We start from the raw sequence: 19,268 nt of genomic DNA, 5'->3' as shown, positions 1-19,268 counted from the left end.
AACGCGAAACAAAAATTTTCGATAAGGTAAAAAGGGGCGAAATAAGAAAAAGCTTCAGAGGAGCTCAACAAGTATAAGTGACATTGCAGAAAAATTTATATAAATTAACTCATAATCTTTCGAAACGTTATTATTATACAATGATCAAGTTATAAAGACAGATTTAGGTGATTTCAGAAAAAAAAATACTAACGAGAAATTTTCTCACATAAACAGATTTATAACTTTTGGACAATTTTGGTTATTCAGATGGTTTTAACACATAGTATTGACGTATCTGAGATTGTCGAGACAGATTCTGATGCTTTCCTTGACATAATGGACTTGGAAAATGTGAAATTGAAATATATAACATTGAAAGAAAAATTAGCTGTCAAACTTCAAGATGCTGAAGAAATTGAGTTGGAATTTAATGAAGTCAATCGTAAAGCCCAAGAGGTAGGATTTTTCTCAAAATCTAATAAACGGGAGGGGGTAAAAAGGGGGTCCGAAATTTTACCTCTAAGGTAATTATAAGCTAAAAACAGGCTATTTAAAGCAATTCAGCTGAAAATATTTTTAAAAATAAATAAACGGGGGGGGGGTGTCCAAAAATTGATAACCGGGTGGTGACGTTTATTTGGGACCTTAGAGTAAAGCTTGTGATTATATAAGTTTCTTCCTTGTGAAAATACTGTATTTATGCTGCCCGATATTATCAAACCGTATATGTCGAATACTTCCACTGTTGGAGCCTCAAAAACATTAAATTAATTCATTCATGGGGCTTTCAACGGAAATATCCGTACTGAACCCAAGGAATCTTTTTAACTAAAATCATCAATAACTCGAATATCTCCATAAGTTTTTTGGTCCCTTCACCTTGTTGTTAAATTTAAGTTGGATTTGAATCTTTTCCTAGGAGCATGCACCTTAAGAATATTTCAAAATGATTTTCTCTAAAACTTCAAGAATATCCATGATGAAATGGAAAAACAAATAGGGTATTCTTCTGATACTTTCGGATAGAATGTCCCCCCCCCCTGAGCTTAGGGAGGGGAGGGCTAAACATTTTTGCTTGATTGCGGCTGTATTTTTTTAACATAGGCTGAAAGACAATCCGCCGAACTGAAAGAACGTCTGGAACAACTTCTCGATGAGAAAACGAAAGTAGAATCAAAAGACAAAGAACTTCAAGAATCAGTATCCGAGGGGACATATAACAAAGAAGATTTACGACATAAACAAACGAGTGGAGAAGCGAAAAAAGCGTACGTCGGTGACCGCCGCGCGTTCCTGAAAGGACACTTGGAGAAAATACGTGAAGAAACTAGACTACAGAATGAAGAAATTCAAGAGGTGAGAGTCTGTTTCAATTGGCCTTTCTTCTGGCAGTTTGCAATTAAATGTTAAATGTCAAATGCTTTCTCCACAAAATTTTGGTTTAATTTTTAACTTAACCTCATTGATATAATGGAATTTATCTACATCATCCAGATTTTTAAAAAGCATTTCTGTCAATGATTATTTCGTCATTTCATTTTTTTAGTTGACAAATGAAACAAACGAGATCGAAGAAGAATTATTTGTAGAGGAAGAAAGACTCAAAGTTGTTTACAAGTAAGTCTTGTGTGTTATTTGATGTTTAGGCTTTCGCCTAGAAGATATGATTTTTATGAATTTGTACCCAGATATCATGATTTAAACATACGAAAGAGCATTATAATATTTCCTCTTCAGAATTTTTTCTTGAAAATTTTCAATGTAGGATCTAAATTTTGTTCAGAAATCAAAATTTGTTAATAAACTGACGTCTACTGTGACCTTACATCTAAGATCTTGTCTGCATCTTCATTTTTTTTTATTACCTGGGAAAACACTCTTTTAAGATCTTGTAAGATCTTATATTATCCATATCATATATAAATTCTTCTTCATCTATGAAAAACAGGAAAAACAAAGAACTGAACGAAATATTAGCAGATTTGAAAGAAAAAGGAAGACAATTGGAATCAAGGGAAGAACAAATGTTTGATAGAGACGATGAACTTATGGTGCAGATTTATCAGAAGGAAGTACTGGTCAAACACCAAGAACAAATAGCTGATCAGTATGAAGGAATGGAGATTGAACTGGAAAATACTCTGGCTCAACTACAAGGTATCATTGTATTAGGAGCCCTCCCCTCCCTCACTGATAGCACCAGGTATTCTCTGGCGCCAATCAATAACGTAAATAAAGCCTGGAATACACGGGACACGAGGCTAGGATCCTACTACTTAAGTAGGAATTCATCCTTTTTCGATTATTAATTTCATTTGATGTAATGTGTTTGGATAGAGTTTATCCCGAAATTATGGAAAACTTTTAGCTTCAAAATAAGACCTAGGTTTGCGTTATTACACAATGTCCTTGGAATAATGTTTCTATGGAAAAGCTGAAAGGACGTGGACGTGGATTGATGGATGAACTGAAATTCGATGATTGACAATGTTGTTTGTTACTTGAACCTTTCTTCTTCTTTTATTTTTCAGACGAAAGGGAAATCGCGATCGAAGGTTACAATAGTACAAAGAAGAGGTTTGAAGAACTTTTGGACGAAATTATCGAATTCTGACACAACCAATTTTGAAAACCGATGATTGGATGATGACAAATGACATTTTGTCTTGTCATCTTGGATGAGAGGAGATGTGAATCTATGATGCAAACGTTAGTAACCAGAAGTTGATGAAGGATCATTGAATTTTCGAATAATGTCTATCATGGTGCTAAGCCACCTCTGCTGGTAGTGATCAAACATAAAAAACTTATTCGAAAAAAACTTATTTGAAGTCAAACGGCTTCTGCTCGAACTGTCATCAAATTGCATTCATCCCTCTCAAAATACCGTCGTTTGGGGGTAAGATTCCACTCCCCGGCCTAAGATTCCATTGCCCCTCTCTAGCGGAAAATACCAAACCTCTAGAAAAAACCTTTCCAATCTTCAGCCGAAAAAACAGCGGAAAAATCTCAGAGAAGTTAATAGCAACTTTGTCAGTCAGTGGAATCTTTTTACCCTGAACGACGGTAATACAGTGGAGTCTCCATAATTCGAACACGCATGGGGAACACAAAATTGTTCGAGTTAGGGAAATTTCGAGATATGGAGTAAGGTTTTTTTAACTGAAGGGACCAGAGAACTTGTTCGAGTTAAGGAGATATTCGAGTTACAGAGGTTCGAATTAATAAGGAGACTCCACTGTACATTTAGACCTTTATCAATTTTTTTTTAGTGAATTTATCTGAATACCTTGTTTGTATATTTTATTGAATTGTTGTATGTATGAGTTGTAAAAAGTCTTTCAAAAATAAATTTAACGAGATAGGCAGAAATTAGCATAATTGTACCACATTCATAGGAATGGTCCCAAAAGCATGGATTTTCTTGTAACCATGTGAGCGAAAAAGAATATTATCTTGGGCTTTTTCCTGCTTCAGATTTCCTCTCACAAGAAACAACAAAGGTTTATCTAGGATAGGAGGAAGCGGTACTGCCTAATTTAGTCTTAATCTAATTTAATCTTAGTTTAATCTTAGTTTAGTCTTATTTAATTTAATCTTTTATTTTTTGCGAATATCAGAAAAGCCATTGGCTTCACTGAAAACTGGTCATGTTCTAACCGTATTTCATCAATTAAAAGAAGCTAAGCAGAGTACTTTGAAATAAATTTTATTACGGAAATAAAAATATAAAAATGGGTTAAGTGTTACTTGCAAGTTTGTGAGGGGCGAAGAAATGAATGGTTAATATTAGTGCGATATATAAAGGGTGACATTATTCTTTGATGCATCTGTCCACCATCTGTTGATGCTTCGCAGGTTCTAAAACCAGAAAGAATTCTTTGTAAACTCTTAAGTTTTTCCAGATATTCAGGATAATCACGAGTTTAACTCTTTCACGAGAAGCCTAAAATTTCAAACTCCAAAATACTGCGTTTTAGTTTTTCAAGGAGAGCTAGAGAAAAAATTATAAATAAGAAATTATTACCGTTCAAAAACAAGAGTGTACCGTCATGTAGTTTTATAGTGGATATCTGATAAGTCTCTTAAAGTTGTGGCTGCCTACAAAAAACAACAGTGAAAGTTGATTAATGAGGAATGGTTTAGCATTGATTCGGTCTAGAAATCGTCTCGTTACAAACAACGACAGTTGATTATTCGATTTTGAAGACCAAGAAAATTATTCGAATTAGGGAGATATATTCGGATTAGAGAGAGAATTTAACACTACCTTCCTCCTGTGGAGACCAATATCTTAGTCCGAATTACAGAAAAATTCTAGATTGTTCGAGGTTCGAGAGTTGACTATACGCTAATTATCTATACTATGCAACACTTGGCTCCAAAAAATCGTCAAAATTTCACTCAAAACGTCACTTGAACAATGGAAAAAAGGGTTACGAACTAGATGGAGAATTTACAAAAAGTTAAATTATTTCTCGTTATAAAATTTTTTATGTCATTATTGCAGGAATTTTTCCGCACCATAAGAACAGATTTTTTTTCTCAACTTTTCCGTCTGCATTTTTTACATCATTCCGCCAAGGAATTGTGGAAGACTGACGTAACTTATTACTGTTTCAAGGAACTGACGAAAACTTGATGTAAAGCAAAACACGCAAAACGTAATAGACCAAGAAAATAGTGATATGAGAATCACGCGCTTCGAAAGGAATAGACTACAGGTAGTGATGCATACCCTCATAATCAACCAAATGCGAAGGGACAAAGGAAAAAGAATTACCTTTTCAGGTGTTATATCTCGCATAGCACCTGACAGCATTTCAAAACCAACCATGTGCTTTTTGACCTGTGTAGGTAAAAATACTGACATGAATCAAAACTCTACAAACAATATTTGAACCATGTGCTGGGGATCGTAATAGGCCATTTCACAGTCGCCGATAACAGTTTCCCGTTGGTTAGACGCAAAAATCTTCAAAGTTTTTCAAAACATTGGATCAATAGTAAGTTGTTATTAGCGCGCAATGGTGCTCATTACCCATTACGCTTTGCGACTGTGAAATGGCCTATAGTTGGAGACTGATCTTAGCCAACCCCTAAAAAATTTTAAAGATATCTCAGCAAATTTTTTAGTTCAAAAGAACAAAATAAATGCTAACAAATATTCTTAATATTCTTTAACTACTTTGTTCCACCTAACAGCATAGCATTATTTTCCCAATTATTTGTAATACACAGGTTGCAAAATTAAACTCTGAAGACAAACGGATCGACGACCGACCGACCGACCGACCGAAGTCCTCCAAAGAAAATTTAGACGTCAAACTTACAGTAGCCGATCTTAGAAGAGGAGGGTAATAGTGAGCATGCAGCTGCCAATGTGGACTATCTTCGAGACCAGGTGCGCCTATAAAAGTAGTAAGAATAACGTTTTGATTAAAGCATACACAGAGTGGCCGGCAAAATCGAAACAGAATCAATGTGGATATACCCAAAGATTCTTGCGAACTTTTTTTATTGAGATTGAAAATAAAAGCTAGTTAAAAATCTCCCTAGATCCGCACAAGCCTCCTCAATTTAATGGGAATCCCTAAATCTTGTTCTGATTTTTAACAAAGTACACTGTGGATGGGTGAAAAATAATGACACTGGTGAAGAGCAGAGAGAATTTTACAGTGAATAGATAACACAACAAAGAAACAGGATTGCACGCCTAATACATCTTTAAATGTATCGAATAAATTCCCTCCATTTTGAGACAGAATAGCTCTATCTAGTGTTTTAAATAAGACACCCTGTGTTTATGACTTATTATGACTACAATCAATATGGTCATTTCAAAATCTATTGTACTTGATATAATAAAGATACCATTTAAAAAAAGCTATTTGTAAAGAAGAGAAGGAAACATACTGTGCCAGCCCATTGAATAAGGAAATGACGTTTTGAATAAATTATCATATTTCGTCAGGTAGCTCTTCATAATTGTAGACAGTGCTGAAAGATTTGATTAAAACAATAAAGCAATAAAAATTTTATAGTAGGCTTGTTGAAAAAAATGTTCATTTCACGAGTCCGAACCTTGAAAATGAACTAAAAAGTTTCGAAATATATTGTCACACCAATTGAAATTTTTAGCTTTGAATTTCTATAATAAAATGCAACTTTTTGTGCAGAAGTACTCTAATATGCAGATTGAACGTGCTTTTCGTCAAAACTTTCGGGGTTTAGAGCTCTGCCTGAGAAACGTGACGTCACAGGTTTGAGATAAATTTTGGCACTGCTTCGAATTTCAGTGTGCACAGCTTAAAGTACTTTTGTGTAAAAAATCCCAGACACTTCACAAAATGAAGAATTGTCTTTAACAAGCCGACTATTATCATTTCTAGGGGGAAAATATCAGTGAATACAGCTTCACGATCGATACTGCACAACTACTCCAACGCAAATAAGATTGGTCTCAATTAGGCTGGGCTTAAAAAATTGTTGGTTTGCCGTCACCCGACCCTAGATTTTGGAGGTGGGTCGGTCGGTCGGAATTTTTTTTTATTTTGGCGATTTATGAAATTTTCGTCCATGGAAGGGTTAACAGTTTGTTTACATTTAGGTAATTTTGAATAAATAACAGAAGTGCTAGCAGGGAATTTACGATTCTTATGCTTGAGACAAACAAGATACGAGTTTTGATTTTTTATTGTTTGAAGTTTTTGAAGGAAAAAAATCTTCTTTAAAATGGCAATAAAACTTTTTGGGTCGGCAGGTTATGAGGTAGGGTCGGTGGCAAACCAACAATTTTTTAAGTCCAGCCTTAGTTTAGCTATTGAATGTCTTTCAATCGCAAAGATACTCTCGAAATTCTTAGACGTAAATATAGGAAAGAATTTCATAAAAAGCAATACCTACACTGTTGTTGAGATGTTGATAAATCGTTAATTCTCTGTGTTGCTTTCTTTGGCATCACCAGTATTTCAAAAGGCCACATCGCCCTGAAGAAGAACCAAATAATGAAAAATTACGAGTAAAAAGATGCCTCATGTTGAATGAAATTTCAGTTATTTATTTACATAAACATTATGGGTTAGAAAATTGATCATCCAAAGACAAAGTGCCATTTATATATTCCTTTTCAGTATCAAAGTCTAAAATGTTTTCTTCTGTTCTTTTTTGGAATAAGTTTAAAATTGGATTTCGTAGGAGAGTAAGGTTTTATTCATAGTGTAATAGTTGAAATTCAAAATCAGCCCAACTCCACCTAATTTGTAAAAGACTCCTAAAAATCTAAAAGATCCTCAATGCATATCAGAATACAGGGGATGCCGAACGAAAAACATTTCAACATTCTCAAGAATAAAAAAATCTGCAATACGTTACCAGTAAGGTATAACGACAATCCAATCATCATTTTCTACCACAATTCGTTCCTAAAATCATAATCGCTCATACGGATTCATTAAGTAACCGCAACCGCGATAAAAGGTAACCCGACGGTCCCTCTTTCCATAGCTATCCAACCCGAAGGTAGGGTCACTCTTTCTCACTGGATTGACCCACCCTTGATCCGAATCAAATAACAATTTTGTACCAAGTCCTTGGTATTGAAACAACCTTTACACTACGGTTCGCTTTCGAGCTAAAAAAGCTAGAAAGTTTTATTACGAGACCAAGATAAGTGTTTACGCCCGAAATAATTTCAAAGTCTAACCTAGCCAGCCAAATAAATATTCTCACCTTTTTCTGTTGTTCAAGTTTAATGTAGTCAAGCAGTAAGGATGATTGCTTTTCGTTGTAATACTTCAACTGGTTTTCTTGCTAAAAACGTAAAATTGAATTTATTGTAACATTTCCGAAAGGTCTTTACACAAAAAATAATACGAAGAAAGACGTAGTGTTATGACCAGCTGAAGACACCTTGGTAAAAAGCTACAAGAAGTTATTTTTTTTCGTGAGAATTTCTTCATACCTGCTTTATTGCTTCATTAGGTAGAAAATTGCATCCCCAGATCTAAAGGAAAAAAGTCATAATCATGACCGGTTAACATGTTTTTTTGTTGACACACGTTCTTTTATAAGGACATCCAAAAATTATGAAGCCTTCGGATGTTCTTAAATTTTGAGTTTGAAGCCTAAAGATGATCTCAAGATGTTCTTATTTCCACCAATTTGTGCACATTTCATAAGAAATTGGGTCATGGTTGCCAGCAGTTCTTTCTTAACAAATTCAAGGGTTTCCAGGGTTTTGAAGTTGATCTTTGCTAGCTTTCAAAGTTTTCAAGGAAATCTGTCGACAATGGGCGAAAAGATGAATTTGCAACCCTAAATCTCCAACCTACTAATAATGCATAAAATTACCCCCTAAAAATTTTCTCTGACAAAATCATAAAAATCTTGAAACATTTCTAACAATCTTTTCAACCCCCTTGATTTTGAGCGCAACCTCAAAGAGATTGATTCTTTAGTAAATACTTTCTTTATAGTGGTGGTAAAGGAGGGCCAACTATCGGGCCCGATTAAAGAAAATTTTGATATTCAGTGGACAGTGCTTTAGATTGGCTGAAAATGCACACAAATCAGAAAAGAGGGTCATCAAATTAAAAACTGGTTGTCTAGAAAAACCTATTTACAGGGTAAATCCCTTAAGAATGAACGAGGAACAACCCCTTGAATCTCGTGGATTCTGAAAGTATCATTTTTCATTTATTTCGTTGATTTTTGTATCCCAAGAAGTAGGAAAAACTTTATATTCCATCTTTAACAAATGGCTAAAAATGGCCTGAAAAATTGTAATTTCAAGGGTATCGAGGGTATAAATCTTGCACTTCAAGAGTCCCTAAAATGTTTCAAGGCTTTCAAGGAAATTTATCAAGGGTAGGAAAATCAAGGGTGCTTCGAGGGTTCTAAGGAGTTCAAGGGTCGCTGGCCACCATGCAGGTGTTTTAGAGTCCACAATGCCTTAAAATGTTCTTAACTTAGTCTTAATGTTTTGATCATCGAAGTCTCATGTTCTTATATAGTTTGTTCTTATAAAAAAAACATGTATTTGTTACATTTTGTTTAAAAATCAGAAATTTGCAACTAACGGAATAAGATAATAAACATAGAAATGGAGATACCTGACAATGAGGATGTGGATTAGAGCAGCCCATCATTTTTCCTTTGTTTTCAAAAATCTTAAAGAGAAAAAAACAAACGAAGATCTTAAAGTGACACACATAATCAAAATATTAATCAAATGTCAAAAACAGATTTCCTATTTCTATTACACTCCTATGTGACAGACCCGCCGGGACCTAGCTCCACTGGGAAATTTGTCCGAAAATTTGACCCTGTTTGAAAAAATAGCCTACAATTTCAGCCCCACTGGGAAATCTACTTTTACTTCTTCCCCAATTGAAAATCAATGGAGAAAGTTTTTGAGCAGGGAACAATAAAATTTCCATCCCTATTGAGATTTGGATAAAAAACTTCATTCCCACTGAGAGCCATAAGCAAAAAGCTCGTACCCATGTCTATTTTTAGCTGTTAAAGCATAATAATTAGAGTTGAGTTCTTTTTCAGGACATGAAACTTGGATATTCAAAGTCTACTCAAAATTCCGCTTCCACTGATATATAACATGATAGGGTTATTTTCAAATTAATATTCCGGTTTTTTTTGGATTTCGGCTTAAAAATGACCCATTTTTGGCCAAAAAAGTAATGAAACGCTAAAAATCATAAATGAGAAATATGTAATTATTTTCCTGAATTTGTAAGAAATATTATAATTTTAATGCAAAGTTGTCAGAAATACATACTAGAATGAGAAAAATAAATTTAGAAAGTTAAAACATGAGCTAAATCCTAAAAAAAACCCGGGTTTTTCCAAAATTAGCCTACGAAACATTTTGATCAAAAATGAGAAAATCCACCTTGCAGGACCTCTAGTTCATTGTAATTTCTGCATTTTTGACTCCATTTTTTGCATATTCTGATATACTCTACCTATTTGAAGAATTTTCAAGCAAAGAAATCTCAATTCAAGTACAATTGACAAAAAGATAGGGGAATTTTGACATAGGCTCAAATTTTCCGTCACGGCGTGACAAAAACTAAAAAGGGCTACAGAAAATCTTGTGGGTTGATTTTTGAATTTCTATTTTAGGTTTCTGATTAACACTATATGGTTGATGTTTCATGGAGAAAATTAAGACCCTGATTCCACTCTCATAGATTTTTACAGGCTATTGAAAATTTTTCGTCAACAAAAACTCTGACCTAGTACTAATCAGAACAGAGATTTGGAAAAAGAGGATAAGAAATGCCGCTGCCGCTCGCTGTTTTCCTATTCTTTGCTTTTGAATTCGGCACCCTTTGAAGAAGCAAGGCTGTAGAATAGTTGAGCAAGAAGGAAGGCCGAAACAAAATGGCGTTACGTACAGGTTAACCAATGTTCAAGAAAAAAGTCCTTGAATAAAGCTTTCCAGTGAGTTCTTTGTGAAAAAGAGACTGGGGTGTGAATCTTTGATCTTCTGGGGGTTTCCCCTGAGAAAATCGAGGAAAATCATTCTATATTCTGGGAGTAAAGATGGCGGACATGAGGCATGCTTGAAATTTTGAAAAATTGGGACCAATTTCTTTCTGGCTTGTATTGCTCTGAATGAATTTTTTGTGTTGCAGACATAATTTTTATGGGTAGTAGGAAGGTTGATTGTGACCACCTATGCCTTAGTTTTCCATGGCACTCTCTAGAACTTCTTGGCATTTTGATTTAAGATGGGCAATATCGGTTGATAATGTTGTTGTTTTTTTTCAACTTTTAGATGAAAAAAATAGTGTAATCTTAGAAAAACTTCCTCTCTGGTAATGGAATTGAGATTCTCAGTAAGTATACTTGATTTCCTCTGTGGTACTTTTAGCTTTATCTAGGGAAAGCATTGACTTTATAGTTGGAAATTTCAAGTTTCGACAACAAAAACATTGCAAAGTTCAAATAACTTCAACATGTGATATTTATAAAGTCTGACTATTGATGGGCCATGATTTTGACCGGTCAGTGGATTGACTCACAAGGCTTTGACAATTTTTCAGCCAAAACATAATTTCATCGGTGGACTTTACCAGTTTACAGTCTGTGTTAGGGTAATTCATACAGATTGCTTACAAAAAAGCCCTAGTTTTACAGTAGATTTTCATTTTATATATTTTCAGGCTAGTTATCGTCATTTTCTCTATGAAATAATGTTTATAACAACACTTCCCAGAAAAACCAGCCCACGGAAAGTTAAGTATTGGCCATCCAAGCACTGATGCAATGAAGCAAAGATTGACTCAGAATGACTCAACATTTTTGCATTTTGACCTTCACGTTAAGGCATACGGGAAAAGTATGCTAAAAGAGGAAATCAAACCTGCAGAAACTATATTACGCGCATTATTTAGCTTGACCAAAACAGAATAGAATGGAGTAATAAATATATGCAGTGGATGTTGATATTTTGTAAATGTTTTCTGGACAACCGTGGATATGAACAGTTAAACCTGGTTGAGCACCGCCTACATATCCTTTGAAATTGGATATATATATACTTGGAAAATGTTCTCTGGAAAAAGTGGATTTCCATACACGTATTATGTAAATTTGATCAGTCTGGAGAATATTTTTCAAACCTGCATTTATTTGAATGTTTGTTTTGTATCCATGTTGTCCCTGGAAATATGGTCCAAACAAGTCATCAGAGCCAGGAAACACATGGGCCAAAATTACCAAATGTAAACAAACTAGCAGACTAGAAGACCCCAAAAGTGCTTCCATTTAAATTCTACAATTCTACTTGGACACATATTTTCACTTGTTATATCGCAAGTTTTTCTGAGCACAATGATTATTTTGCCAATATTTTTTCCATATGTAAATGTATTTAATTTTTAAACAATGAGTTACACATGTATTGGATTTAGTCCTCTATGGAGCATTAATATAATTTTCTAGTCCAGCTTTCAAGTTATACAATCTGAATCAGTACTAATTAAAAATCAGTTGTAAGGTTTTGGTCTTTTTTTATAGTCTTCTCAATTTTATTTCAAGTTAAGTCATGAATGATACTGATTTTTTTCATGCAATACGTCTTTATAATTTCCCAGGTGTTATAAATGAAGGTGAATCATAAAAAAACCCTTTTGGGTTTAATCTTTTTTAGAACAAGTAATACTTTAATGGACCTACCTATTTATAAAACGAATAATTAGAATTTAATGGAAGTAATGTATAATTTTAAATTTCGATTTATATATCTATTGGAACGGAGAAAGCAATTAAGAAACGCATCGATGTTTAACGGTGAAAGAAAAATAATATCGACACTTTAATCAATCATTCAGAGAAAATTAAGACTGAGAAAATCTCAAAAAACCGCTTTTTTCGGGACATTTCCGGTTCTAGCGGCCGAAAAAATTACTTTTTCGAAAATTGGGCTCTGTCACATTTTGGGCATTGCCATTTTACATCATTGTGCAAAAAATCATGAAAATCTGTCGAGTATAAGTTGAAAAAATGAAGGAAAACCGTTTTACGCCGGTTTTCGGCTGTTCCGGCGATTTTTAAGGAGTTCCGGATTCAAAGGATGATTTTTTTTGGAAATCAAACGATGCTAAGTTTTGGGCATCATCATAAAGAACATTTTTCTGTAAAGAAACAATTAAATAAGTTGAAAAAATGTGACGGAAATGTGAAAAAACGACGATTTCCGGCACATTTCCGGTTCTACAGACCGGAAAAAATTTTTTTTCGGCAAACGGTTTTCAACACCTTTTGGGCATCATCATAAAGAACATTTTTCTGTAAAGAAACAGTTAAATAAGTTGAAAAAATGTGACGGAAATGTGAAAAAACGACGATTTCCGGCACATTTCCGGTTCTACAGACCGGAAAAAATTTTTTTTCGCCAAACGGTTTTCAACACCTTTTCGGCAGTACTAATGTGCATCTATGTGCAAAAAATCGCAAAAAACTAATGATAAAATCTCGAGAAAATCTCAAAAAACCACTTTTTTCGGGACATTTCCGGTTCTACCGGCCGGAAAAATTTTTTTTTCGAAAATTGGGCTCTGTCACATTTTGGGCATTGCCATTTTACATCATTGTGCAAAAAATCATGAAAATCTGTCGAGTATAAGTTGAAAAAATGAAGGAAAACCGTTTTACGCCGGTTTTCGCCTGTTCCGGCGATTTTTAAGGAGTTCCGGATTCAAAGGATGATTTTTTTGGAAATCAAACGATGCTAAGTTTTGGGCATCATCATAAAGAACATTTTTCTGTAAAGAAACAATTAAATAAATTGAAAAAATGTGACGGAAATGTGAAAAAAACGACGATTTCCGGCACATTTCCGGTTCTACAGACCGGAAAAAATTTTTTTCGGCAAACGGTTTTCGACACCTTTTCGGCAGTACTAATGTGCATCTATGTGCAAAAAATCGCAAAAAACTAATGATAAAATCTCGAGAAAATCTCAAAAAACCGCTTTTTTCGGGACATTTCCGGTTCTACCGGCCGGAAAAAATTTTTTTTCGAAAATCGGGCTCCGTCACATTCGAGGGTTTATAGTAATGCACCTTTGTGCAAAAAATCAGAAAAATTGAATGAGCCAATCTCGAGAAAAGTTGGTAACTAACTAACTAACGAACACGGGTTAATTTATAGGACCTCCACCCCACCGGGGTAGGTCCAAAAATTTCAAATTATACACTTTTATTATACTGTTTTATTTGCTAGATAGATATATCATTATATCAGGGGAAATCCCTAGATGGAGCTGTTTTTTATAACTATTGTATTTTTTTCAATAATGTTTTTGGATTATTTTATGTATTGATAGCATTGATATCATGAATTATCATCGCTTCTTTTTTCTTTTGAGCTCTAATTTTTCCTTTCCTCCAATTTGTTCTATTACCCAACATCGCTACCCGGCTGAAGAGGCCTTCATGATATTGTTTATTAGAAACTCTAGTCCAAGAAACAAAGAAATAACGAAAAATTATCTTGGTTTTACAAGCTTATCATTTTTGGTTTTATAATGTAAATTTCAATTCTTTTAGCTACAGTATGTATGAATTGATTCGATCATTTTATAAGGAAAATATTTTGGTCGAGGCTGCGTAATTCTCCCCTTCAAGCACAACGACGAAGGCTTGAGAAACACTACGTTCAAAGTGAAAAGTGCTTATAAAAAATATCAAAATTCCTGATTTAAAAAAAAAATTATTTCACTTTCGATATCAATCACGGCTGCCATTTTTTGTTTGTACTTCTAGTCTTGTGCGCATAACGAATCAAGCGCTCTGATTGGTTCAGAATGAAAACAATCGATCGGCCGCAGACATTTCAATAGAAACAAAAGATTCTACAGCCTCGCTTCAAATAGATGAATAGCGCATTTCTTATCCTCTTTTCCCAAATCTCTGGTCAGAATGAAAAAATGGATTTGAAAGCCTCAAATCATAGATTAACCAGTCCAAGTCCTATAGAAAGTTGACTCAGCTTGCAAAAGAGGCCTTTTGGTTAGTTTTTTGAATCTATACCTGAAAAAAAAAACCCTGTAATAAGGACATCATTCCAAACCAGTTTTTTCAGTACTACGGCAGCAGGCTCAGATTTAGCCTGTGTTGATTTTTCGGGAACATATGCATGTTATTTATATCAAATTGTCAGAAATTTTATGTAGATTTCAAAAATGGTTAAAAGTAGGGGTTAAAAATGAAGTCAATGAGAAGAAAATGCAAAACTTGATGATTTTTTCTCCTATTTTGGCCTGCGATTTTACAAAAACCTAAAAAATGCGATAAAAAATTTCTAAAGTGAGGTTACATAAGCTCAATTTTTTTTTGCTTTTTGCTACAAAATACCATAGCTTCCCATAAAAATAGGTTTTAGAGAGATTTGAAGACCTTCATTTTTTGACATTTTTAAAATTTTTGGTACGAGCTTTTTGCTTATAGCTTGAGGGAGAAACTACCACCGGGGCTGTGAGACAGGGGTTTTTATTGTTTTGAGCGTGGCTTTTTTTAAATTTTCAAGCCTTTACTCTTAACTTTTGAATTTTCAGTTTCTTAACTTGTTGTTAATATTTTTGGCCTTTGAAGCTTATGTTCCTATAGTTTATTCATATAAGAAAACATATATGCTTACTTGTACCCATTGGTATGTCTTGGAGAGTTCAGTATACTGGTTAATCCACTCGGTAATGACAGCTTGTATCTCAACTGTGCTCATCAATGGTAAGGATAAATCTGAATATGGATGAAAGCACATCACTCGGCTTAAAATGAAAATGTTTTTCATCTGTTCAAAATATCAGTCATATTCTTTGAAAATGTTACTTTAATGGGATAAACTTTCGCGGGGATTAATTTGCAGGCGTCACTATTGGGTGGCAATATTTTCACGATTTTCTGACTTTGACTGTCAAATCATGCATGTTGGTTGTTGAAATACACATTATTTGCATCTCTTTGATTCCAGTAACCATTTAAATAGTATTTATTTGACATATTTTGAGTTTTGTTTAGAAATATTTCGCGGATGAGGCCCTTCCAAATTTCCATTGGGACTTAATTTCGCAGATTTTCGCGGATGACACCCACGAAATCATCGTGTCATCCACGAAATCCGCGAAATTTAATCCCCGTGAACGTTTATCACTTTAAAGTAATTTTATCAACCAGCAGTTAATCACTCTAATCCTAAACTACATGGCGAAAAGCCTGGTAGAGAAAACAAACAATTAAACGATGTGTAATAGCCAAAATTGGAAGGTAGTTTGAGTTTTTTTTGAATAATTCTTTTTAATTGAGCAGAAAATAATCTTTATGGAAATTTAAGGCTTGTTGCATACCTACCATGTTCCCTCTGCACGTTTGCTTTGGAGAAGATCTGAATCATTTTCCATTTCAGCAGGATCTTGAAGAAAAAACAATTTGTAATTTGAAAATCAACTCATGAAAAAAGATTGTCAATTGAAAAATGAAGTTCATTTGCAATGACTTTATTTAAAAGCCTGAAGTGAGAATTGAGAAAACCGTCCATGGTCAAAGTCTATAAAGGTCAGTAGTGGGTTTATACAGCAGGTGATTGGTAACTAAAGATGTTCTTATGACAATTTTTATTCTTAGATTATTCTATGGAATGAACTAATTATACCTGGTGTTTCTTTTAGCAATGCAGGAAAATCATTTTCGAACACGAAAGTGCTTTTATAATCATCGTTCATCTAAAGATACCAAGTGAAATGTTACTCCAATTTGTCAGGTGCTCAATCTCAAGACTGTAAGTGCTGTTCAAGAATGATCCCGGAAATGCACCGAGAATGTTTCCATGGGAACAAGAAAGTTTCGCCATCCTAATTTTTCATACTGATTCTGTAAGGTTGTTTCATATCTGTATAAATTATATAAAGATAAATAAAAAAATATGTTGACGCATGTAATGACTGTAAACACCTGCCAAACCTTAATAAAAAAAGGTCACTTTATCCTTAGAGGAGCCTGGGTAGGACTTGACCAGAAAGGACTGGCGTCAAATGACCGTACTACCTTGTATGAGAAAATTGATGCAAAGACAAATACCTCCTCGTAAAAATTATATACTAAACAGAAATTCACCACAGAAGAAGTCGTCAGCGATTGGGCGTCTACAGAGATGATGATGAATGATTCATTTTGGAAATAGGCTGTCGATTTTACACATTTCTCGACTTTAAAGATTATATACCTTATTACACGAATATTATTAGTCATTTTATTAACACGAATTGAAAAATTTCAAGGCCGTTGAATACTTGCCTAGTAATATTCGTGTAATAAGGTACATTAACATTAACATAAGCTCTAACACAGCCTCCCTTATGCTTAAGGTGAAAGGTGCATTATACACAATATGTACCGGTTGACCCACAAAAAAGTCTGGATGTTTCTCGAAGTCTTCAGGCCAAACAAATGTCCCAGAAACTTGGAGTTTTAAAATTGAGCAAGTATTACTTTTTAAATTTGAGTCACAATTCCCTACTTATGAGCTCAAAATTCACTTCCCAAAAAGTGTGAAGAACGTCAGAATCGTGGGTCACCCGGTAAAATAAGGAAAGACTCTTCATACCTTTCCTGAGGACCTGGTAGCTCCTGGACACAAAGGATTCTTCAAATCATGTCTTGAAATATTTTCTCCTTCTGTAGCTTCGATTTGTCCAGCCCATGGTCTTTTCATACGATGAGGTGAAACAATGACCCACTCATTGGTCAACAAGTTGAGTCTCAAATGTGGATGATCTTCTGAGTTGAACATGATTTTCTATTCTGAATTTTTTATAATAATCATATGTTCTATCTATATTAAAATGAAATAGTATACATTATAAGGGAAGAAATTTTTGCGGAACAAATTTTCGCAGAATTTTAATTTCGCGGTTTTTTGACATCCGTAAAATGAAATTCCAAAAACGAATATTTTCAAGTTTAAAAAAAATTACCTTTAAAATTGTTCTTTTTAGGGTAAATAGGCCATACTATGAACAATAAACTCTCTCAACCAGCAAAACTATATTCCATAAAACTTTAGCCTGTGAGCCGCGAAAATTTCTTCCCATAAGGTAGTATATAAATAGACAAATACAGAGATGATACATTGGAAGATAACACAAAAATTTTGAAAAAATTCCAAATAATCGATTCTAGATCAATTTGATATAAGTAGAGTTCCTGTTAGAATTGAAAAGATTTATTAAAATTCAGCCTGGAAAATTAGGCTTTTCCAGAAAAAAAACATATACCCCCATTTGAGGAGACCCATTTCCGTTAGGGGGTAAGGTTTAATATGTAGCGGAATTCCATAGGGATATACAAAAATTTGTCAAAAATAACAGAAATTCCATGGGGTAACTTTTCAAATGCTACTAAAATTCAGAGTTCCAGAGGGGTTTACACCTAAAATTTTCTGGAATTCCAAGGGGTTACAGTATTTCCAGCAACAAAAGTTTGCATCTCCTCATCAGGGGGTATACAGTTTTTTCTGGAAACGCCCATTAAAAACTAACTTTCCATAGAGGTTTTACAAAAATTTAAAATTTAAATTGTATTTTGTATATCTTATTTTAACGGTAGACTTGAAGCAAAATCAGTTCTCTGAGTCACATAAATTAGTTCCCTCAAAGTAAAGGTTTATGAAAGAGTCGAGAAAGGTATCATCTGGCCGGCCAAGGTTTTGACTAAAAAACGAAAAACTAACACAAAGTTTGAGAATTTTAAACCCAAACAAGAATATTATTTTTTCTAATGCAGAAAACACTAAAAATTAAAAAAAAATAATTATTACATAGTCTAAAATAAAAGTGCTACAGTTGAAAATTAACCTATTTTGGGAAGTCATAAAATACGGAATTCTTTTATACTAAATTACTAATAAAAAAACTAAATCAATTTACAAACTTGTTATTTTAACAATATTCTAACTTAGTAAACTTTTTATCCCAAAAAAAGTAAAATATTTGTAATAAATGATTCTGTAAAGTTCTTTAGAAATCGAAAATATGATTAGGAATAGTCGAATAATTATTAGATACAAAAGAAACAAGCAACATGCTGAATGCACCTACCAGATATAGCAAGTCGGAAACATGCTGAGTGGAAATGAAAATATTCGAACAAAAAAGAAAAGAGAACAGCATAGCATAGAGATACGTTAGCTTGAAAAACATGGTGCAACTTGTTTCACGTTGGCTTTCCGATGTCTTAGAGCGAAGGAGCCCCAAGGAGGTTAGGGCAGATTCGAAAAAATCCTTTAAACATTACCATTTTACACCATTGCACAAAAAATCAGAAAAAAATACTAAGGCAGTCGCGAGAAATGCTCATTTTCCCCTAAAAATGATAAAAGGGAATTTCCCACGAAAAAAAAAATTCTAATTTTTCCAGACAAAACGTCTACAACCACTTTTTAAAGACCTTGCCTGCTAACTTTATGCAAAATAATCTGAAAAAAAAATCTGAAGCAATCTCATACAAAGCCAAAACACCCTATTTTTAGGCACTTTTTGGCCAAAATTTGCCCTAAAAATTTTTTCCCGAAAATGGGGCTCCATCACTTTTTGTATGACTCCGGGGTAGGTCCAAAAATGATTTTTCAAATGTTTCTATAATCAACAAGATATATAATAAATATTTCACCTCTTTTCTGTTTTAGTGAACATAAGACTTCTTTAATTTAGTGCAGCTCGCGAAATTAGGAGAAAAGTGTGTCAGAAAAAATATTGCACAGGG

The 19,268-nt window shown here is 33.9% G+C and overlaps 2 protein-coding genes and 1 long non-coding RNA gene across 3 annotated transcripts; 2 read left to right on the top strand and 1 right to left on the bottom strand.

The window, feature by feature from the left end:
• On the top strand, positions 1–3,357 carry LOC136813026 (tropomyosin-1-like). Its single transcript, XM_067069536.1, has 5 exons — positions 1–438; positions 1,087–1,338; positions 1,529–1,599; positions 1,931–2,139; positions 2,514–3,357. The coding sequence occupies exons 1-5, from the start codon at positions 250–252 to the stop codon at positions 2,594–2,596; spliced, it is 804 nt and encodes a 267-aa protein (XP_066925637.1). The 5' UTR covers positions 1–249; the 3' UTR covers positions 2,597–3,357.
• A 318-nt stretch (positions 3,358–3,675) lies between these two features.
• LOC136813021 (galactose-1-phosphate uridylyltransferase-like) lies at positions 3,676–17,342 on the bottom strand. The gene is made up of 14 exons (XM_067069531.1): positions 17,113–17,342; positions 16,162–16,231; positions 15,861–15,921; positions 15,151–15,280; positions 9,096–9,152; positions 7,946–7,987; positions 7,714–7,794; positions 7,357–7,406; positions 6,889–6,971; positions 5,899–5,982; positions 5,316–5,392; positions 4,766–4,831; positions 4,010–4,083; positions 3,676–3,843 (listed from the first exon to the last, which is right to left on the bottom strand). The coding sequence occupies exons 1-13, from the start codon at positions 17,296–17,298 to the stop codon at positions 4,033–4,035; spliced, it is 1,038 nt and encodes a 345-aa protein (XP_066925632.1). The 5' UTR covers positions 17,299–17,342; the 3' UTR covers positions 3,676–3,843; positions 4,010–4,032.
• LOC136813032 (uncharacterized) lies at positions 10,409–11,876 on the top strand. The gene is made up of 2 exons (XR_010847428.1): positions 10,409–10,844; positions 11,172–11,876. It is a non-coding gene; the product is annotated as an uncharacterized lncRNA (long non-coding RNA).
• Positions 17,343–19,268: the final 1,926 nt, after the last annotated feature.

Source organism: Clytia hemisphaerica, unplaced genomic scaffold, assembly GCF_902728285.1.
Source record: "Clytia hemisphaerica strain Z4C2 unplaced genomic scaffold, Clytia hemisphaerica genome assembly, whole genome shotgun sequence".
Lineage (NCBI taxonomy): Eukaryota > Metazoa > Cnidaria > Hydrozoa > Leptothecata > Clytiidae > Clytia > Clytia hemisphaerica.
This window is presented reverse-complemented; position numbering and strand designations above follow the sequence as displayed.

Coding starts and splice junctions, on each gene's coding strand:
- LOC136813026 (XM_067069536.1), top strand. CDS start 250: ATGGTTTTAACACATAGTATTGACGTATCTGAGATTGTCGAGACAGAT. Junction 439..1,086: donor TCAATCGTAAAGCCCAAGAG/GTAGGATTTTTC, acceptor TTTTTAACATAG/GCTGAAAGACAATCCGCCGA. Junction 1,600..1,930: donor AGACTCAAAGTTGTTTACAA/GTAAGTCTTGTG, acceptor TATGAAAAACAG/GAAAAACAAAGAACTGAACG.
- LOC136813021 (XM_067069531.1), bottom strand. CDS start 17,298: ATGTTCAACTCAGAAGATCATCCACATTTGAGACTCAACTTGTTGACC. Junction 7,795..7,945: donor CTAATGAAGCAATAAAGCAG/GTATGAAGAAAT, acceptor TTACGTTTTTAG/CAAGAAAACCAGTTGAAGTA. Junction 4,832..5,315: donor CTCTTCTAAGATCGGCTACT/GTAAGTTTGACG, acceptor TTACCTACACAG/GTCAAAAAGCACATGGTTGG.